Here is a 17,427-nt window from a genome sequence, read left to right as displayed (position 1 = left end):
AACTAATATGTTAGATATATTTTTATTGAATAAGATCTAAAAAATTTAGCTTAATTATTCATTTTAATCATTTTAAAACCATTAATAAAAAAATAAGAAATATTAGATACGTTTTTATCCCATAAGATATAAAAAAAATTAATTTTTTTTCTTTTTTTTCACTCAAATTCTGAAACTCTTCTAATAGATACTACTGATCAGTATATCAGTCCCTCTCCCTCTCCCTCCCACAACGTTTTATCACCATCTAGCCATCTTCATAAACCGTGAGAACCTGCCACGGTTTATGGCTTCCTTCTTCCCTTTGTAATCCGTGGCTACTTGCCACGGTTTACACACAACACAAAACAATCATAATCCGTCTTAGGCAGCCATGGTTTATGTAAAAATTAAAAACCGTGGTTGCTTCCCACGGATTACATAGAAATAAAAAATTGCACATACACATAACATGTTTCTGTTTTGTGTATTTGAGTAAAGATTTTATCTACTTTATTTATTTGGTAAATTGCCCTTCTATTTATACCTGCCAAAAGAGGATGCTAATATATGGGAGAAAAAATAATACATATATAATCTAAAACTATATGCCTTAGAATTCAATTGGCAAAAAAAGAATTGATATACATCAAGATTTATTATTTTGGTTTCCCCCAATAACTCTTCTCCCATGAATCCACTTGTTGAATTAAACTTTCTTTTCTCCTCAAGTTTTCATGCAAAGATGGAGGGTCAAAAGGTGGGGGCATGGTGCAAGGGTTGGTGATTGCAGGACCCTTCACCATTGATTCCATCATGAATTGTCTTTCTCTTCCTTTAGCATTGCAAACCATTGAAGAGTGGTGGAGGAACATTGCTAGCATTATTAGAATTAGAACCACCATAACGTTCAGCCAAAATGACAGGCCAATCAACACAATCAAACATGAACTCCATATCTGGCAACATCCCAGGATACCTCCTTAACAACTGCAATATCCCCCACTTTGTAAAAACATCTCTTGTCTGAAACGCTTTTGCATAAGTCTCCAAATAAGCCTTCCCTTTAAGAATCACCAATTTGAAATTTGCTGTTTTTCTAGCCTTGTCTACCATCTCCTTTGTTATGCCTGTGTGGGCCCATGGTCTTAGATCCTCGTGGATCCAACGGAAGTAATCTGGACACGTGGAACTTGGTAAACGGTCTTGATTGTCGGCTGGGATTTCTTCATGGTTGGAGCATGTTTTGTTTAGATTGTATGCAGTGCAGTTTAGTGGAATCTCTATTTGCTTTGGGGGCATTTTGGGCACATTGTTGTTTTCTGTTGTGGCTAGTATTGATTTGGAAGGTGTGCCTCCAAAAATTAACTGCTAAAAAATATTCACAACACCAAATCGTAAGAAATAAATTAAGATTAACCAAAAGAAAACAAAATTAATAATGGATTTTTTTGTGCATTTTTTAAATTAAAATTTTTATTTAAAATAAATTAAAAAAATAAAAAATGACATTATCAATTAGAGAGTAACAAAATTACTGTCTTTGAATAGGATGCAAAATTTATATGACATAATTTTACTATCCATCTAATAACAAAAGAATTTATATTAATTCACTGTATGAAATAAAAAGGAATATAAATAATATATTTTTTAAAGAAAAATAAATTAAATGCTCTCTCTTTTATTTTAATCAATGACAAGTATAATTCCTTCCAACTCAATGCATGCAAATGTTGTACCTATCTCATTGGAAATACCTATTAGATTTCAATGCATAATTTCAATACATCATCATGATTAACAAGGCAAATTAGTCAAGGTTAGGTACTAGCTTATTAATACTTCTCTAAGCATATATATAACTTTTGTTTTTAGTAAATTACACTTCTACCCTGATTTTTATCTACATTTATGGGCATATAACTCAAATAATACTAGAAAATCAATTAGTAATGATAACACCAAATAGTCAAACAAACACCAAGAGCCAACTAGAAATTATTAATCAAGAAACAAACAACAGCTCAAACACGTAACTAAATAGTTCAACTTGAAAACAACGTTGAATGTCACCTACCTAAGTTGCATGCAAGTGTTAGCATGAGAATTGTTTCAAAGGTAAACGCCATAACGTTATGTTTGATGTTAGATAACCAAGAAAAGAAGTACATGTGGTATAAGAAGGGAACACGTGTCCCAGTTAGGTGCAGCGCGGTTAAAAAAATAACAATTTTTTTAGGGTTAAAACTTAAAACGTAAGTTAATGGATCCAAGATAGATTCCATGCATGACTATCAAAGTCATGAGTGGCTCCCACAGAAGGACACGTGGCATACAAGTCTATCTCTCTCATGTGTTGGAATTCAATTCAATTCCTTGTGACATTACCCGACAAAAGCGGCGCTTGTTAGGAATTAGGACTTGGAGTTTTCTAACATCTTGATAAGTCTTTCTAATTTCTCAATACCCAAAAAAAAAAAAAAGTATTTCTAATTTGTCAAACTACATTGCTTAGTGCTTACCAGCTAGTATTATCATAGTGTTACAATAATTCAATCAAATTGCCTAATGAAAGGTACATTACCTCATGGGCTTTTCAGACAATGCACAAATCTAATATTCTCAGAATTTAATTTTTGTATACTAGACGTTGTAAAAAAAAAATAATAAAAAAATTTAGTTATATATTATTACATTAATAAAAGTAAATGATTTTTGAATTTATTATTTAAATACAACAATTTAATTGAATAATCATATACTTTCTTTTATTATCATACACCAAAATTAATTACTTTTTTAAAAAATAAACTTTCTTTTGGTTTTGTCTTTTTCAGCCAGTATCAACCCACACCTAATTATTTTTTATTTGACAAATCAAGTATCATATTCTTAACACTTGCCTTTACTTATGTGTAAGAGCCTCATTTATTGTATCACAAATTCACAGATCACAAGTCACAAGAAACCTAGCTAGCTACATGGTTGTTGGCCCTTGGGTCTACATAAACTACACACATGTAAAAGGACAAGTATTTATAGATTAAAGGACTTCTATATGGTATATTCTCTTCTCTTTCCTTTTTCTCTTTTTGTTACATATGCTATATATAAGCATTTACTACCTCCCTTAGTTTGTTACTCCAATAATAAGCTAGTATGGAAAAAGTATTGCTTTAATTTCGAAATCTCACGACTTTATAACAAGCCAATAATAGAGTGGACATTATTTCTAATTTAATAATGTATTGTTTTGAGACTCAAGTGTTTGTGATCACTAAATACACAATTTCTCGTCAAATTTATTTTAAATTTTATTTCTATAGTAAAATTTTTTATTAATATAATAACAAATACTCCGATCCATAAATAATTTTTTTTTAACTTTTAACATATTAAATATATTAATAACTTAAAATTACTATCATTTCAATAAAAATATATTTTAAAATACAAGTTAACAAAATATTTTGATGAAATTATTGTATATCAAATTGACGATAAAAAATTCAGTTAGAATCAATTTTACATGAGTTAATAATTAAAAATTATTAAATAAAAATTTAATCAAATTAGTTTAATTATTTATCCGTTCTTAACTACCAACTTCACTTAAAATTAAGTACACAAGTTGACTCAATCTTTCACTCAACTTCAACATTAATGCATTATCAATAAACAATGTGCATGGTAACTTGGTTAACCCAAAACACATATAGGTGATCCATCTAAAGAAAAATCCTCTTATAAATCCCACTAATCAATCAATTATTGATGAAACCAATATTGAAGCAAACGACAAAGGGAGAAAGGGGAAATCAATAACCATTTCTACCCTTGACAATCTTGGTACGAGACAAGGGTAACGTTCTCAACAAAAAGAAACGTTAAAAATAGCAAACCTCACTCACAATCACAACCAATCAAAGCATTTGCACCAAAACAGGGTAAAAGGATGTTATTTAATTGCCCATTAAAATTGTTAATTTAAGTACAAATACTTACATGCGAGGGGAGAAGGAGCGTGTATACCAACGCGCCGAATATGAAGAGCATAGAGAACACTAGAACCGTCGTGGATCTCGTCGCGGTCTTCATCAACGGCCGCAAAATCCCGTCTTGACCAACCACAAGGATGTTGGTATCTCTCATGTTCTATTTGGTTTTTTTGTCACACACTCAACACAATTACACAAGACACCTATCCTATGTTGAGATTTCGAGCTCGGAGCTCCCTTGTACCTGAAATGGTTCAAAGATGGAAACTTTGAAATGAACCTTCAATTGGGTCAATGAAGTTTCAGCCAATTGGATATGGAAAATATACCTTTGCAGCTGAAATAGGAGCCCTGTTTTTCTCTTCCTCTGTTTTTTTTCTTTTGGGAAATGGTAGCTGAATAAGAATTAAATAGAAATAATAGGGAATTGAACTGAGTACATGATTGAGCAGTGGAAATTCGCTATCTGATCGTTATGACACAGAGAGAGATTTAAGAACCAGTGGTTTTATCTCTCTCTCTTCTCCTTTATTTTGTGCTGTGTGGTGTGAGAATATGAAGAAGAAGAAAAAAGTGATAAAACTTTTTAACAAAGTAGCGGGTAGATTCGAGATTCACATGTACATAACTGATAAGGAAGAAAAAGAAAATGGGGGAGAGAAGGGAAATTACATGTGACAAAAAGAGAGGGACTTAAGAAATGATTAAATCATTGAGAAGATTGAGAGTTGAAAGAGAAGAAGCTAAGGAGAAGGGTGTGTGAATTGAAAAAGGGGTGCATGAGACAGACTACTCTACTGTTTATATTATGAATACGAAAGGCCACCTTAACATTAACATTGACATAGATAGAAAGATAGATATATAGAATTATAGATAGATATATGAAGTGAAATAAGGAAAGGACAAAAGGGTACGTGTGTCTTTGATGGCGTTGTGAACTAAACTTGATGGCCACAATTTTGGAACCGTACAGTTACAGAATTTGGAAAATTAGCGATGCAGACCTAAGAGCTCATGCTGTATTTTATATATATATATGATCATCTCAGGAATTTGGCTAGTTATGGTGTTATGGTCACAACTGGCTTTTACCTCCATTAGTATGCAGACATTGTTTATACTAAAAAATTAGCAACTGAAATGGTTTTATAGTATGCCAGGTTGTGTTTAAAATAAATTGTACGATTACGATTTAATTTATTATGTGTTAAATAATTTTATTATTATTATTATTATTATTATTATTTAATAAAAAATTAATATAATAAAAAATTTATTATATTTAAAGATTTATTATTACGAAAAAATTATAATATTGAGAAATAAATAATTTTTTATAATTTAATTTAAATTATTTTCTATTATAAAATTATTAAAAAAATATTAATAATTCGAATAGATTAATATATATAATATTTTTTATTGGATAAAAATTAATAAATTTTATTTAATAAATTATATATATAGATGTTATATATAAAGATATGATCATTGAATTACACATTTTAAAAATTTTTAATTATTATAATTACTGAATATTTGTTAATAGAATATTTTTAAAATTAACTTTGTAATAGAGTTTTCTTTGCTTTGTGAATATCATAATAATTAACAATGTATTTATAATACTTTAATTCGGAATAATTAATACTCTAGAATGTTAGTTGAATAGATATTGTGTATGATTTAATTATTTTTTAAATTAATTACTAGTCAATAAAAAATTCGTCAACTTTTCTTAATGAGTTGAGTTTGTGATTATAATGACTAAAATAAATAAAGTATTGGCCAACGGGATGGAAGAATGAAGAAATGAGTTTCTTATATCATTTATAGTTTATTATAATAATAATGGTAATAAGTTAAAATTTGATAATTAAACTATACTCTAAAGGTTAACTAAGAGTTGAAAAGATAAAATGAATCATATTTTGCTCTTCTCGAATTCTTAAAAAAATATATTATTTCATATTATCGGGTCATTGAAAAGTGTTGATTAATGGCAACCTTAATTAATAAATTTAGTATGACTAATTTACTATTCATTTAATATTAAAATTATACGTCGCACACCAACAAATATTGTAAACTTTACTAAAAAATTATTTAATTATTATTTTAATTTGATCAAGAAAATAATTATATTAATTCAAATAGAATATTATTAAATTTTTTAATAATACCAAAAATATAATTAATAATAATATGATAATTAATAATATTAAATTAGAAATGAAAACAATTAGTTATTTTATTTTTAAATGTGAATTATAAATTTATCTGAGATTCTAATTGATTTGTTTTAAATTGAGTTATGATATAATTCATAAACTTTAAATGATTCAAGTTTAAAATAATAAGGTATGATCTCAAGGATGATATTCGCCAATGATGCTGGAATAGGACCTGTGATGGTGTTGTTACTGAGATCCAAGACTTCAAGATGCTCAAGCTTGCCTAATGAATCTGGAAGTTCCCCACTTAGTTGGTTTCCTTGTAAGACAAGGCTCTGTAAGTTCTGAATTCTTGATAGCATCTCAGGGACTTCACCTGAAGAAAGTTACTGCGCAAATCGAGCTGCACAAGAGTTCAGCTCAAATTAGAAATCCATGAAAGGATCCCTTGATTGAGATTGTTGTTTGAAAGATCAAGCACTTGGAGATTTGTGAAGTTGGCTTTCCCTTTTGATGGTGCTAAGTTATCAATTTAACAATTCTCCAAGTGCAATTCGGAAAGGGAAGGAAGTGCACCAAAAACTTAAATCCAATCAAGTTCTTTATGTAGGTCTGTACTACTCAAATCAAGGTATTGTAATGAAGAAAGAGTTGAAATCCAATTAAGGTTACCAACTTGAAGAGCCTAGTTGTATCCAAGATTAAGATGCTGCAGGTTTGAAAGATTTCCTAGCTGATAAGGGATTAGTCCCATGAATCCACTTAAGCTAAGGTCCAAGTATCTTAGTCCCTTCATTGAGCCAAAGAAGCTTGGTATTTGAGTATGAACAAAATAGTTCAAACTCAAGTCCAGGCTCATCAAAGATTCTAGTTCAAGCAAGGAAGGACTAATCTCACCACTCAACTCCATGTAAGGCAAGTTGAGCGGGGTGCTGAGATTGAGTCCCACGACTAGGCCGGTGATGTTGTCGCAGCGAACTCCTAGCCATCTGCAGCAGTCCTTTCCATTAGACCATGATGAGAGCCTGTTAGAAGGGTCTGAGAGTCCATGCTTGAAGCTGAGGAGTGCATTCCTTTCTTTCTCATGTCATGTTTTGCCCTTTTGCCATGCATAAACTGAAGTGAAGGAAGGTTGTTAGAATGATGACAGAATCGAAAGAAGAGATTGAGTTGCATATGGGGATGCCATGATCAATTACTAAACCAGGAGGAATATTATTGTATATACTATATAGTAATAGTAGTTGCTTAACACAATAGTGTAGTGCAGTTTATATGTGAAATGCTTCTATAAGTGACTATAACATATCTATCACATATATGACTCTGAAATGCTTCTGAATATGTAGATGTAAATAATTTGTGTGAAGTACAAGTATTTATCTTTTATTTTTTACTTTTTACTTTTATTAAGGAGTTGGAGCAAAAAATCTGCTATTCGTCACACTTTATTTTGCAAGTATTACTCTTATACAAACTTTTAACAAACTCCTATGTTTATCCACATGGTATTTCTTTTCTAAAAATGGAAAATAATATTTTCTTTTTCTTTGTAAGAACAGCAAATTGCACGCTAGTGCTTATTAATTGTTGGTGAGATTTCAGGTACTATTGCCTTTCTGTGAAGTTTATAGTTAAAAATTATTAGATTATAATTTAATAAAATTAGAGTGACACTCGCACAATGTACGAAAATATAGATTATTTATATTATATATTATATTTTAATGAATGTTATATTAAAATATTTTAGAGAATATATTATAATTATATTTTGAATTTATTTATTTTTAAAAAAGATATAAATTATTTATATTACAATATTTTTCTTGTGAAGATATATTTTTATTAATAAATTATATAATGAATGATTAGATTAAACATTTGACACCATTCATTTTTTTTTTTCAACAGAGAAGATCCACTTCCACGATTTACAAGAACTAGAATTATTTAATAAAAAAATTAATCCAAAGGACCACTAATAATAAATAATTATTAAGAATGACTAATTACATTAAAATTATTTTAAAAGGCCAATTTAAATCGATTCAAGAAAAAGGATTAAATAATTATTTTAAATAGACAATAATACCTTTAATCAATTTTTAACATTAAAAAATATAAAAAGAACTCTATCTAAATTCCCAAATTTAATAACTCTAAATTTTTAATCTTAATATCTAAAATATTACTTATCTAAATCTCTAACGCTATTTATACTTAAAAATAGAGGATTAATTGAAGAAATTTATCCCAAAAAAAAAAGAAATCACCAATTAGCAAAGTAAATTTTATAGCGTAATTTAGAGAATCTAAGAATAATTTTTTGTATACAAATTCATTTTGCCTTGAGACTTGGTTGTGGTTATTCTTTGAATTATCTTTAATAATTAATTTTGATGTTATTTTTTTGTGAAAAAAATTAAAAATTAAAATTACACAAAATAAACAGATGAATAATAAACTGAAACTGAAAAAATTAAAAAAAATTATTTAATATTTAAAATATCATTAGAAATTAACTAATAACGTTTTTGTCCATTTAAAATAATAAATCGGTCCTTCTTTATAAATTTTATTTAAATAATTTTTTTTAATAATAATGATATAATTAGTCTTTTTTATTAATTGATTTTTGTTAACCGTCCTGCTTGCTAATACTCCCTACTCCCTTATTTAATTCTTTCCGGTAGCGCCAAATTCAAAATCCGTTTGAAATTCTCTCTCTCTCTCTCAATGTCTGATGATGAATGAAGGTGAACAGCGTTTTTCCTGTGTCAATTACAGAAAGGCAAACTTCCCTAGCAAAGATCGTTTGGAACAACATGCTAGCCACAAGCACGATAAGTTCATGTACATATGCAGGGACTGTGGTAACAGATTTGAAACGCAAGCATCCAAAACTCAACATGAAGTTGAGGTATATTTCTTTTAGAGTTCTTTGTTTTTCTTTTCGGTTCTAATTGGTTTTCCGTTGCAGTGTGATCACAAGGGGAATGGCCAAAATCATTACCTCGGAGGATGATCCTTTGGTCGGAATAATGCGATTTCTATTTCTATATAATCCGTGGAAAGCAACTACGGTTTTTAATTTCTACATAAATCGTGGTTGCCTAAGACGGATTATGATTATTTTGTGTTATGTGTAAACCGTGGCAAGTAGCTACGGATTACGAAGGGAAGAAGGAAGCCATAAATCGTGGCAGACTCCCACTGTTTATGAAGATGGCTAGATGGTGATAAAACGTTGTGGGAGGGAGAGGGAGAGGGACTGATATACTGATAAGTAGTATCCATTAGAAGAGTTTCAGAATTTGAGTGAAAAAAAAAAGACAGAATCTCAATCATATGATGAGTGAGTGGGCTCCTATTAAATTTTGTTTGCTTAATATAGTGTGAAAGAACATAATTCTGATTGAAGTTTATTTGCATTAGTAGTTAGCACCATTAGCATGCTATATGCATGAGTTGAACTACACTTTTTTTACTTACATAGAATAGAAGCCTTGAGGAATGGAATTTTTTTTTTATAAAGTTTAAATACCAATGGTATTTATTGTCAATGGGGACATGATTTGATTTTGGATTGGGATGAGTATTCTGCTTAATATAAACTCGTGTATAAAATAAAAATAGTAACTAAATAATGAATCTTTAAAGGATTCTTGATTTAAAACTTTATTACTTGAATATGAAATATATTGTATATCAACTTCATATTTACAGAAGTTTAAATTCATATATTTTCTTCTAGTAATTTTTCAGAAGCATTTTAATTCGTAAAATATTAAGGTAAAAGAGACTTTTGAAGACTAAGGAATCTTTTAAATGTGATCCTTTATTTAGTTTTTTATTATAATAATTTAAAAAAATTGAAATAAATACATTTAAATAGATTTAGTATCTTTTTAAAATTAAATACATATTCAAAATACAAACTAAATAAAACTGAAATTTAAAATTTAAAATTTCTGTTTTAGTTCTAGCATTTTTAATTATTAAAAGATTATCATTTAAATATACATCCAAAAATTATATTCAGTAAAATTAAAGATTTTAATTTTAAAATTCAAAAAATAAATCTTAAGGGTTTTAATAATTAACCCACACATCTAAAATTCTACAAGAGATCATATTTTGAACTAATATGTTAGATATATTTTTATTGAATAAGATCTAAAAAATTTAGCTTAATTATTCATTTTAATCATTTTAAAACCATTAATTAAATAATAAGAAATATTAGATATGTTTTTATCCAATAAGATATAAAAAAAATTAATTTTTTTTTTCATTTTTTTCACTCAAATTCTGAAACTCTTCTAATAGATACTACTGATCAGTATATCAGTCCCTCTTCCTCTCCCTCCCACAACGTTTTATCACCATCTAGCCATCTTCATATACCGTGAGAACCTGCCACGGTTTATGGCTTCCTTCTTCCCTTCGTAATCCGTGGCTACTTGCCACGGTTTACACACAAAGCAGCCACGGTTTATGTAAAAATTAAAAATCGTGGTTGCTTCCCACGGATTACATAGAAATGAAAAATTGCACATACACATAACATGTTTCTGTTTTGTGTATTTGAGTAAAGATTTTATCTACTTTATTTATTTGGGTAAATTGCCCTTCTATTTATACCTGCCAAAAGAGGATGCTAATATATGGGAGAAAAAATAATACATATATAATCTAAAACTATATGCCTTAGAATTCAATTGGCAAAAAAAAATTGATATACATCAAGATTTATTATTTTGGTTTCCCCCAATAACTCTTCTCCCATGAATCCACTTGTTGAATTAAACTTTCTTTTCTCCTCAAGTTTTCATGCAAAGATGGAGGGTCAAAAGGTGGGGGCATGGTGCAAGGGTTGGTGATTGCAGGACCCTTCACCATTGATTCCATCATGAATCGCCTTTCTCTTCCTTTAGCATTGCAAACCATTGACTCCACACATAGCTCAACTGCTTCAGAACTTAAAGTGGGTGTATATCTAAATAGTTTACCATAACTATTTAAGAGATGAAACATGTAGTCATACACATAATCCATCTTCAATTCATCATAGATGAAATCACTTGCTGCCTTTCCAATACTATTAGCCTGATGAATTATTATATTATTGACTTAGACATTAGTATTTCTTAGTGAACAAGTTCAACTTTGAATTTGAGTTTGAAGTTACCTCATTCTGATGAGTATTGCCCCATTCCACAGCAAATTTAATGGATCTGCATTTGTCATCTTCCTTAATTGGCCAATAATGTTGCATTGGAACCAACCCTCTTGTGAAAAAATCATAGTAGTGTGGATTTACAAGCAGTGTGACAGAATCACATGCTAGAATGTATTTTTGGCTAACAGACCAAGCAGAACCTTCAATGTACACCTTATATCTGCATTGAATCATGATTTGGAAATTAGAAAGAACAACACATTTTAGTGATAAATGTGTGAGTATGAATCTAAAGTATGAATGTTATACCGACCTATGAATGCATTGGCTTGCCAAATCTGATTGCTTGTACCCTTCTTTTGATTCCTTTATCCAATCCTGAAACGAAATTGATGAAGTTTGAGATTGAATGAGAAATTGAAAGAGGATGAAACTGAATTCTATATCACTCTATTGATTCTGAACTTAACAAAAAGTTTCATTTTTTTAAAGAAATATTATTGAGACAAATACAAAAATAAGCAAAATATCTTTCCTTTCTGTATTCGTATTTTCTATCCTGAAACACTTAGCTGACAAAATCATATAGGAAAAAACAGCACTAGTTAAGTAAGATTAATAATAATAAGAATAATACCTGTTTATAAATACGAGCATTCCAATCTTGTTGATCTGTAACATTGCATTTCATGAGGTCTTTTCTTGTGTCAGCAACATCAGGATTACCTTTCCAGTAAGCATATGGCTCTCTTTTAAGCCATGTTGTTCTCTTGTTCCCTTCTTTCATCTCTCCTGACAAAATCTCCCATGGCTTTATGTTAATCTCAGCCCTATACATACATAACACAAATCAACATTCAAACGTTTCTTTAGCATCATCTCATTCCCCTGCTATACAACCAGCAATTCATCATACTAGAATTGTATACAGATATAAATACTTAGTGCATTGATTTGTTTAATAAATTGAGTCGATACACATTACATTACTGTTAGATCAGGTTTGACACTCATATTAGATAGGATCTACGCTTCATTCAATAATAAAGAAATGTGTATCTACTTGATATATGAAGTAACAGTAATGGCGAACAAAAATGCTATGCATATAAAAAAAATCAGTGACTGTATAGGTGTATAAATATGTGTTGTTTCATATATTTTCAATGTGTATTTTGTATTTCATAGTATATTATATATAGATAACTTATTTAATAACTTATTTTTTGTGTATACATAATATAGTTGAATTACAAATAAAAAATGTTCAATAAATACCAAAAATTAACTACTAGTATCTATATATAGATTCATACATGTTATTTTCATACTAATAAAATAATCAACCACCACCAAAAGAATTAGATATTTCACAACAAAATACTATAACAAACTTTTGTGTAAGGCAAAATAAATGAATTATTTTATAAACATCAAATATGTATTTATAACGTGATTAATTTTAGTGTCTACCTAACATGATGAATTTGATTACGAATATAACTAATTTGAACACATATTGAATGGTAACAATAATAAGGTGAAGTCGACTTCACGTAAAGTTGATATCTGAGAGCCGTTAGATAAAAATTTAGTCAAATCATCTAACAGTTCTCATATATCAATTTCACGTGAAATCGACTACACCTGAGTTTCCACCTCAAAATGAAGTGAAATGTGCTTACCAACCCCAAAAGGACCAATCAGGGAAGACAATGTCCAATGTAGCATCATTAGCACAATATCTAAAGAGTGGTGGAGGAACATTGCTAGCATTATTAGAATTAGAACCACCATAACGTTCAGCCAAAATGACAGGCCAATCAACACAATCAAACATGAACTCCATATCTGGCAACATCCCAGGATACCTCCTTAACAATTGCAATATCCCCCACTTTGTAAAAACATCTCTTGTCTGAAACGCTTTTGCATAAGTCTCCAAATAAGCCTTCCCTTTGAGAATCACCAATTTGAAATTTGCTGTTTTTCTAGCCTTGTCTACCATCTCCTTTGTTATGCCTGTGTGGGCCCATGGCCTTAGATCCTCGTGGATCCAACGGAAGTAATCTGGACACGTGGAGCTTGGTAAACGGTCTTGATTGTCGTCTGGGATTTCTTCATGGTTGGGGCATGTTTTGTTTAGATTGTATGCAGTGCAGTTTAGTGGAATCTCTATTTGCTTTGGGGGCATTTTGGGCACATTGTTGTTTTCTGTTGTGGCTAGTATTGATTTGGAAGGTGTGCCTCCAAAAATTAACTGCTAAAAAATATTCACAACACCAAATCGTAAGAAATAAATTAAGATTAACCAAAAGAAAACAAAATTAATAATGGATTTTTTTGTGCATTTTTTAAATTAAAATTTTTATTTAAAATAAATTAAAAAAATAAAAATGACATTATCAATTAGAGAGTAACAAAATTACTGTCTTTGAATAGGATGCAAAATTTATATGACATAATTTTACTATCCATCTAATAACAAAAGAATTTATATTAATTCAGTGTATGAAATAAAAACGAATATAAATAATATATTTTTTAAAGAAAAATAAATTAAATGCTCTCTCTTTTATTTTAATCAATGACAAGTATAATTCCTTCCAACTCAATGCATGCAAATGTTGTACCTATCTCATTGGAAATACCTATTAGATTTCAATGCATAATTTCAATACATCATGATGATTAACAAGGCAAATTAGTCAAGGTTAGGTACTAGCTTATTAATACTTCTCTAAGCATATACATAACTTTTGTTTTTAGTAAATTACACTTCTACCCTGATTTTTATCTACATTTATGGGCATATAACTCAAATAATACTAGAAAATCAATTAGTAATGATAACACCAAATAGTCAAACAAACACCAAGAGCCAACTAGAAATTATTAATCAAGAAACAAACAACAGCTCAAACACGTAACTAAATAGTTCAACTTGAAAACAACGTTGAATGTCACCTACCTAAGTTGCATGCAAGTGTTAGCATGAGAATTGTTTCAAAGGTAAACGCCATAACGTTATGTTTGATGTTAGATAACCAAGAAAAGAAGTACATGTAGTATAAGAAGGGAACACCTGTCCCAGTTAGGTGCAGTGCGGTTAAAAAATAACAATTTTTTTAGGGTTAAAACTTAAAACGTAAGTTAATGGATCCAGGATAGATTCCATGCATGACTATCAAAGTCATGAGTGGCTCCCACATAAGGACACGTGGCATACAAGTCTATCTCTCTCATGTGTTGGAATTCAATTCAATTCCTTGTGACATTACCCGACAAAAGCGGCGCTTGTTAGGAATTAGGACTTGGAGTTTTCTAACATCTTGATAAGTCTTTCTAATTTCTCAATACCCAAAAAAAAAAAAGTCTTTCTAATTTGTCAAACTACATTGCTTAGTGCTTACCAGCTAGTATTATCATAGTGTTACAATAATTCAATCAAATTGCCTAATGAAAGGTACATTACCTCATGGGCTTTTCAGACAATGCACAAATCTAATATTCTCATAATTTAATTTTTGTATACTAGACGTTGTAAAAAAAAATTAATTATATATTATTACATTAATAAAAGTAAATGATTTTTGAATTTATTATTTAAAAACTATTTAAATACAACAATTTAATTGAATAATCATATACTTTCTTTTATTATCATACACCAAAATTAATTACTTTTTTAAAAAATAAACTTTCTTTTGTTTTTGCCTTTTTCAGCCGGTATCAACCCACACCTAATTATTTTTTATTTGACAAATCAAGTATCATATTCTTAACACTTACCTTTACTTATGTGTAAGAGCCTCACTTATTCTATCACAAATTCACAGGTCACAAGTCACAAGAAACCTAGATACAGGGTTGTTGGCCCTTGGGTCTACATAAACTACACACATGTAAAAGGACAAGTATTTATAGATTAAAGGACTTCTATATGGTATATTCCCTTCTCTTTCTCCTTTTTCTCTTTTTGTTACATATGCTATATATAAGCATTTACTACCTCCCTTAGTTTGTTACTCCAATAATAAACTAGTATGGAAAAAGTATTGCTTTAATTTTGAAATCTCACGACTTTATAACAAGCCGATAATAGAGTGGACATTATTTCTAATTTAATAATGTATTGTTTTGAGACTCAAGTGTTTGTGATCACTAAATACACAATTTCTCGTCAAATTTATTTTAAATTTTATTTCTATAGTAAAATTTTTTATTAATATAATAACAAATACTCCGATCCATAAATAATTTTTTTTTTAACTTTTAACATATTAAATATATTAATAACTTAAAATTACTATCATTTCAATAAAAATATATTCTAGAATACAAGTTAACAAAATATTTAGATGAGATTATTGTGTATCAAGTTGACAATAAAAATCAGTTGGATTTAACTTTACGTAAAATTAATAATTAAGAATTATTAGATAAAAATATAGTCAAATCAATCAAATTATTTAAAGTTATATTCAATCATTCACTCAACTTTAACATTAATGCATTATCAATAAACAATGTGCATGGTAACTTGGTTACCCCAAAACACATATAGATGACCCATCTAAAGAAAAATCCTCTTATAAATCCCACTAATCAATCAATTATTGATGAAACCAATATTGAAGCAAACGACAAAGTGAGAAAGGGGGAATCAATAACTATTTCTACCCTTGACAATCTTGGTACGAGACAAGGGTAACGTTCTCAACAAAAAGAAACGTTAAAAATAGCAAACCTCACTCACAATCACAACCAACCAAAGCATTTGCACCAAAACAGGGTAAAAGGATGTTATTTAATTGCCCATTAAAATTGTTAATTTATTCATATCTTCATATACTTATGACTGAATAAAAACTACAAAAAAAAGCTTTGAAAAGTAAATATATGCCTTTGAAGAGTACAAAGACTTACATGCGAGGGGAGAAGGAGCGTGTATACCAACGCGCCAAATATGAAGAGCATAGAGAACACTAGAACCGTCGTGGATCTCGTTGCGGTCTTCATCAACGGCCGCAAAATCCCGTCTTGACCAACCACAAGGATGTTGGTATCTCTCATGTTTTATTTGTTTTTTTGTCACACACTCAACACAAGACACCAACACCAATCCTATGTTGAGATTTCGAGCTTGGAGCTCCCTTGTACCTGAAATGGTTCAAAGATGGAAACTTTGAAATGAACCTTCAATTGGGTCAATGAAGTTTAAGCTAATTGGATATGGAAAATATACCTTTGCAGCTGAAATAGGAGCCCTGTTTTTCTCTTCCTCTGTTTTTTCCTTTTGGGAAATGGTAGCTGAATAAGAATTAAATAGAAATAGGGAATTGAACTGAGTACATGATTGAGTAGTGGAAATTCGCTATCTGATCGTTATGACAGAGAGAGAGATTTAAGAACCACTGGTTTTATCTCCCTCTTTTTCTTTGTTTTGTGCTGTGTGGTGTGAGAATATGAAGGAGAAGAAAAAAGTGATAAAACTTTTTAACAAAGTAGAGGGTAGATTCGAGATTCACATGTACATAACTGATAAGGAGAAAAAGAAAATGGGGGAGAGAAGGGAAATTACATGTGACAAAAAGAAAGGGACTCAAAGAAATGATTAAATCATTGAGAAGAGAGTTGAAGGAGAAGAAGGAGAAGGGTGTGTGTGAATTGAAAAAGGAGTGCATGAGATAGGCTACTCTGTTGTTTATATTATGAATACGAAAGGCCACCTTAACATTAATATTGACATAGATAGAAAGATAGATATATAGAATTATAGATAGATATATGAAGTGAAATAAAGAAAGGACAAAAGGGTACGTGTGACTTTGATGGCGTTGTGAACTAAACTTGATGGCCACAATTTTAGAACTGTACAGTTATAGAAGTTGGAGAATTAGCGGTGCAGACCTGAGAGTTCTATACTGTGTTATATATATATATATATGATCATCTCAGGAATTTGGCTAGTTATGCTGTTATGGCCACAACTGACTTTTATCTCCATTAGTATGGAGACATTGTTTATACTAAAAAATTAGCAGCTGAAATGGTTTTATAGTATGCTAGGTTGTGTTGGAAA

General features: G+C 29.8%; 2 protein-coding genes across 4 annotated transcripts; both read right to left on the bottom strand.

Moving 5' to 3' along the window:
- Positions 1-421: 421 nt before the first annotated feature.
- LOC130979792 (uncharacterized) lies at positions 422-4,941 on the bottom strand. Of its 2 annotated transcripts, none has more exons than XM_057903336.1 (3): positions 4,310-4,941; positions 3,988-4,224; positions 422-1,350 (listed from the first exon to the last, which is right to left on the bottom strand). In XM_057903336.1, the coding sequence occupies exons 2-3, from the start codon at positions 4,132-4,134 to the stop codon at positions 817-819; spliced, it is 681 nt and encodes a 226-aa protein (XP_057759319.1). In that variant the 5' UTR covers positions 4,135-4,224; positions 4,310-4,941; the 3' UTR covers positions 422-816. The 2 variants fall into 2 exon arrangements, with proteins under 2 accessions (XP_057759319.1, XP_057759320.1); XM_057903337.1 differs by having other exon boundaries at positions 422-1,347; positions 4,310-4,936.
- A 5,794-nt stretch (positions 4,942-10,735) lies between these two features.
- On the bottom strand, positions 10,736-17,079 carry LOC130983289 (uncharacterized). 2 transcript variants are annotated; one of them, XM_057907507.1, is made up of 7 exons: positions 16,591-17,079; positions 16,272-16,505; positions 13,028-13,605; positions 11,980-12,172; positions 11,656-11,720; positions 11,352-11,562; positions 10,736-11,269 (listed from the first exon to the last, which is right to left on the bottom strand). In XM_057907507.1, the coding sequence occupies exons 2-7, from the start codon at positions 16,416-16,418 to the stop codon at positions 10,916-10,918; spliced, it is 1,548 nt and encodes a 515-aa protein (XP_057763490.1). In that variant the 5' UTR covers positions 16,419-16,505; positions 16,591-17,079; the 3' UTR covers positions 10,736-10,915. The 2 variants fall into 2 exon arrangements, with proteins under 2 accessions (XP_057763490.1, XP_057763491.1); XM_057907508.1 differs by having other exon boundaries at positions 10,740-11,269; positions 13,028-13,602; positions 16,591-17,075.
- Positions 17,080-17,427: the final 348 nt, after the last annotated feature.

The sequence above is a fragment of the Arachis stenosperma genome, chromosome 5 (assembly GCF_014773155.1).
Source record: "Arachis stenosperma cultivar V10309 chromosome 5, arast.V10309.gnm1.PFL2, whole genome shotgun sequence".
Lineage (NCBI taxonomy): Eukaryota > Viridiplantae > Streptophyta > Magnoliopsida > Fabales > Fabaceae > Arachis > Arachis stenosperma.
Note: the sequence above shows the minus strand (reverse complement) of the source record. Positions and strands in the feature narration are given on the sequence as shown.

Coding starts and splice junctions, on each gene's coding strand:
- LOC130979792 (XM_057903336.1), bottom strand. CDS start 4,134: ATGAGAGATACCAACATCCTTGTGGTTGGTCAAGACGGGATTTTGCGG. Junction 1,351..3,987: donor CGCTCCTTCTCCCCTCGCAT/GTAAGTATTTGT, acceptor AATATTTTTTAG/CAGTTAATTTTTGGAGGCAC.
- LOC130983289 (XM_057907507.1), bottom strand. CDS start 16,418: ATGAGAGATACCAACATCCTTGTGGTTGGTCAAGACGGGATTTTGCGG. Junction 11,721..11,979: donor ATGCTCGTATTTATAAACAG/GTATTATTCTTA, acceptor ATTTCGTTTCAG/GATTGGATAAAGGAATCAAA. Junction 11,563..11,655: donor GCAAGCCAATGCATTCATAG/GTCGGTATAACA, acceptor GATTCAATGCAG/ATATAAGGTGTACATTGAAG.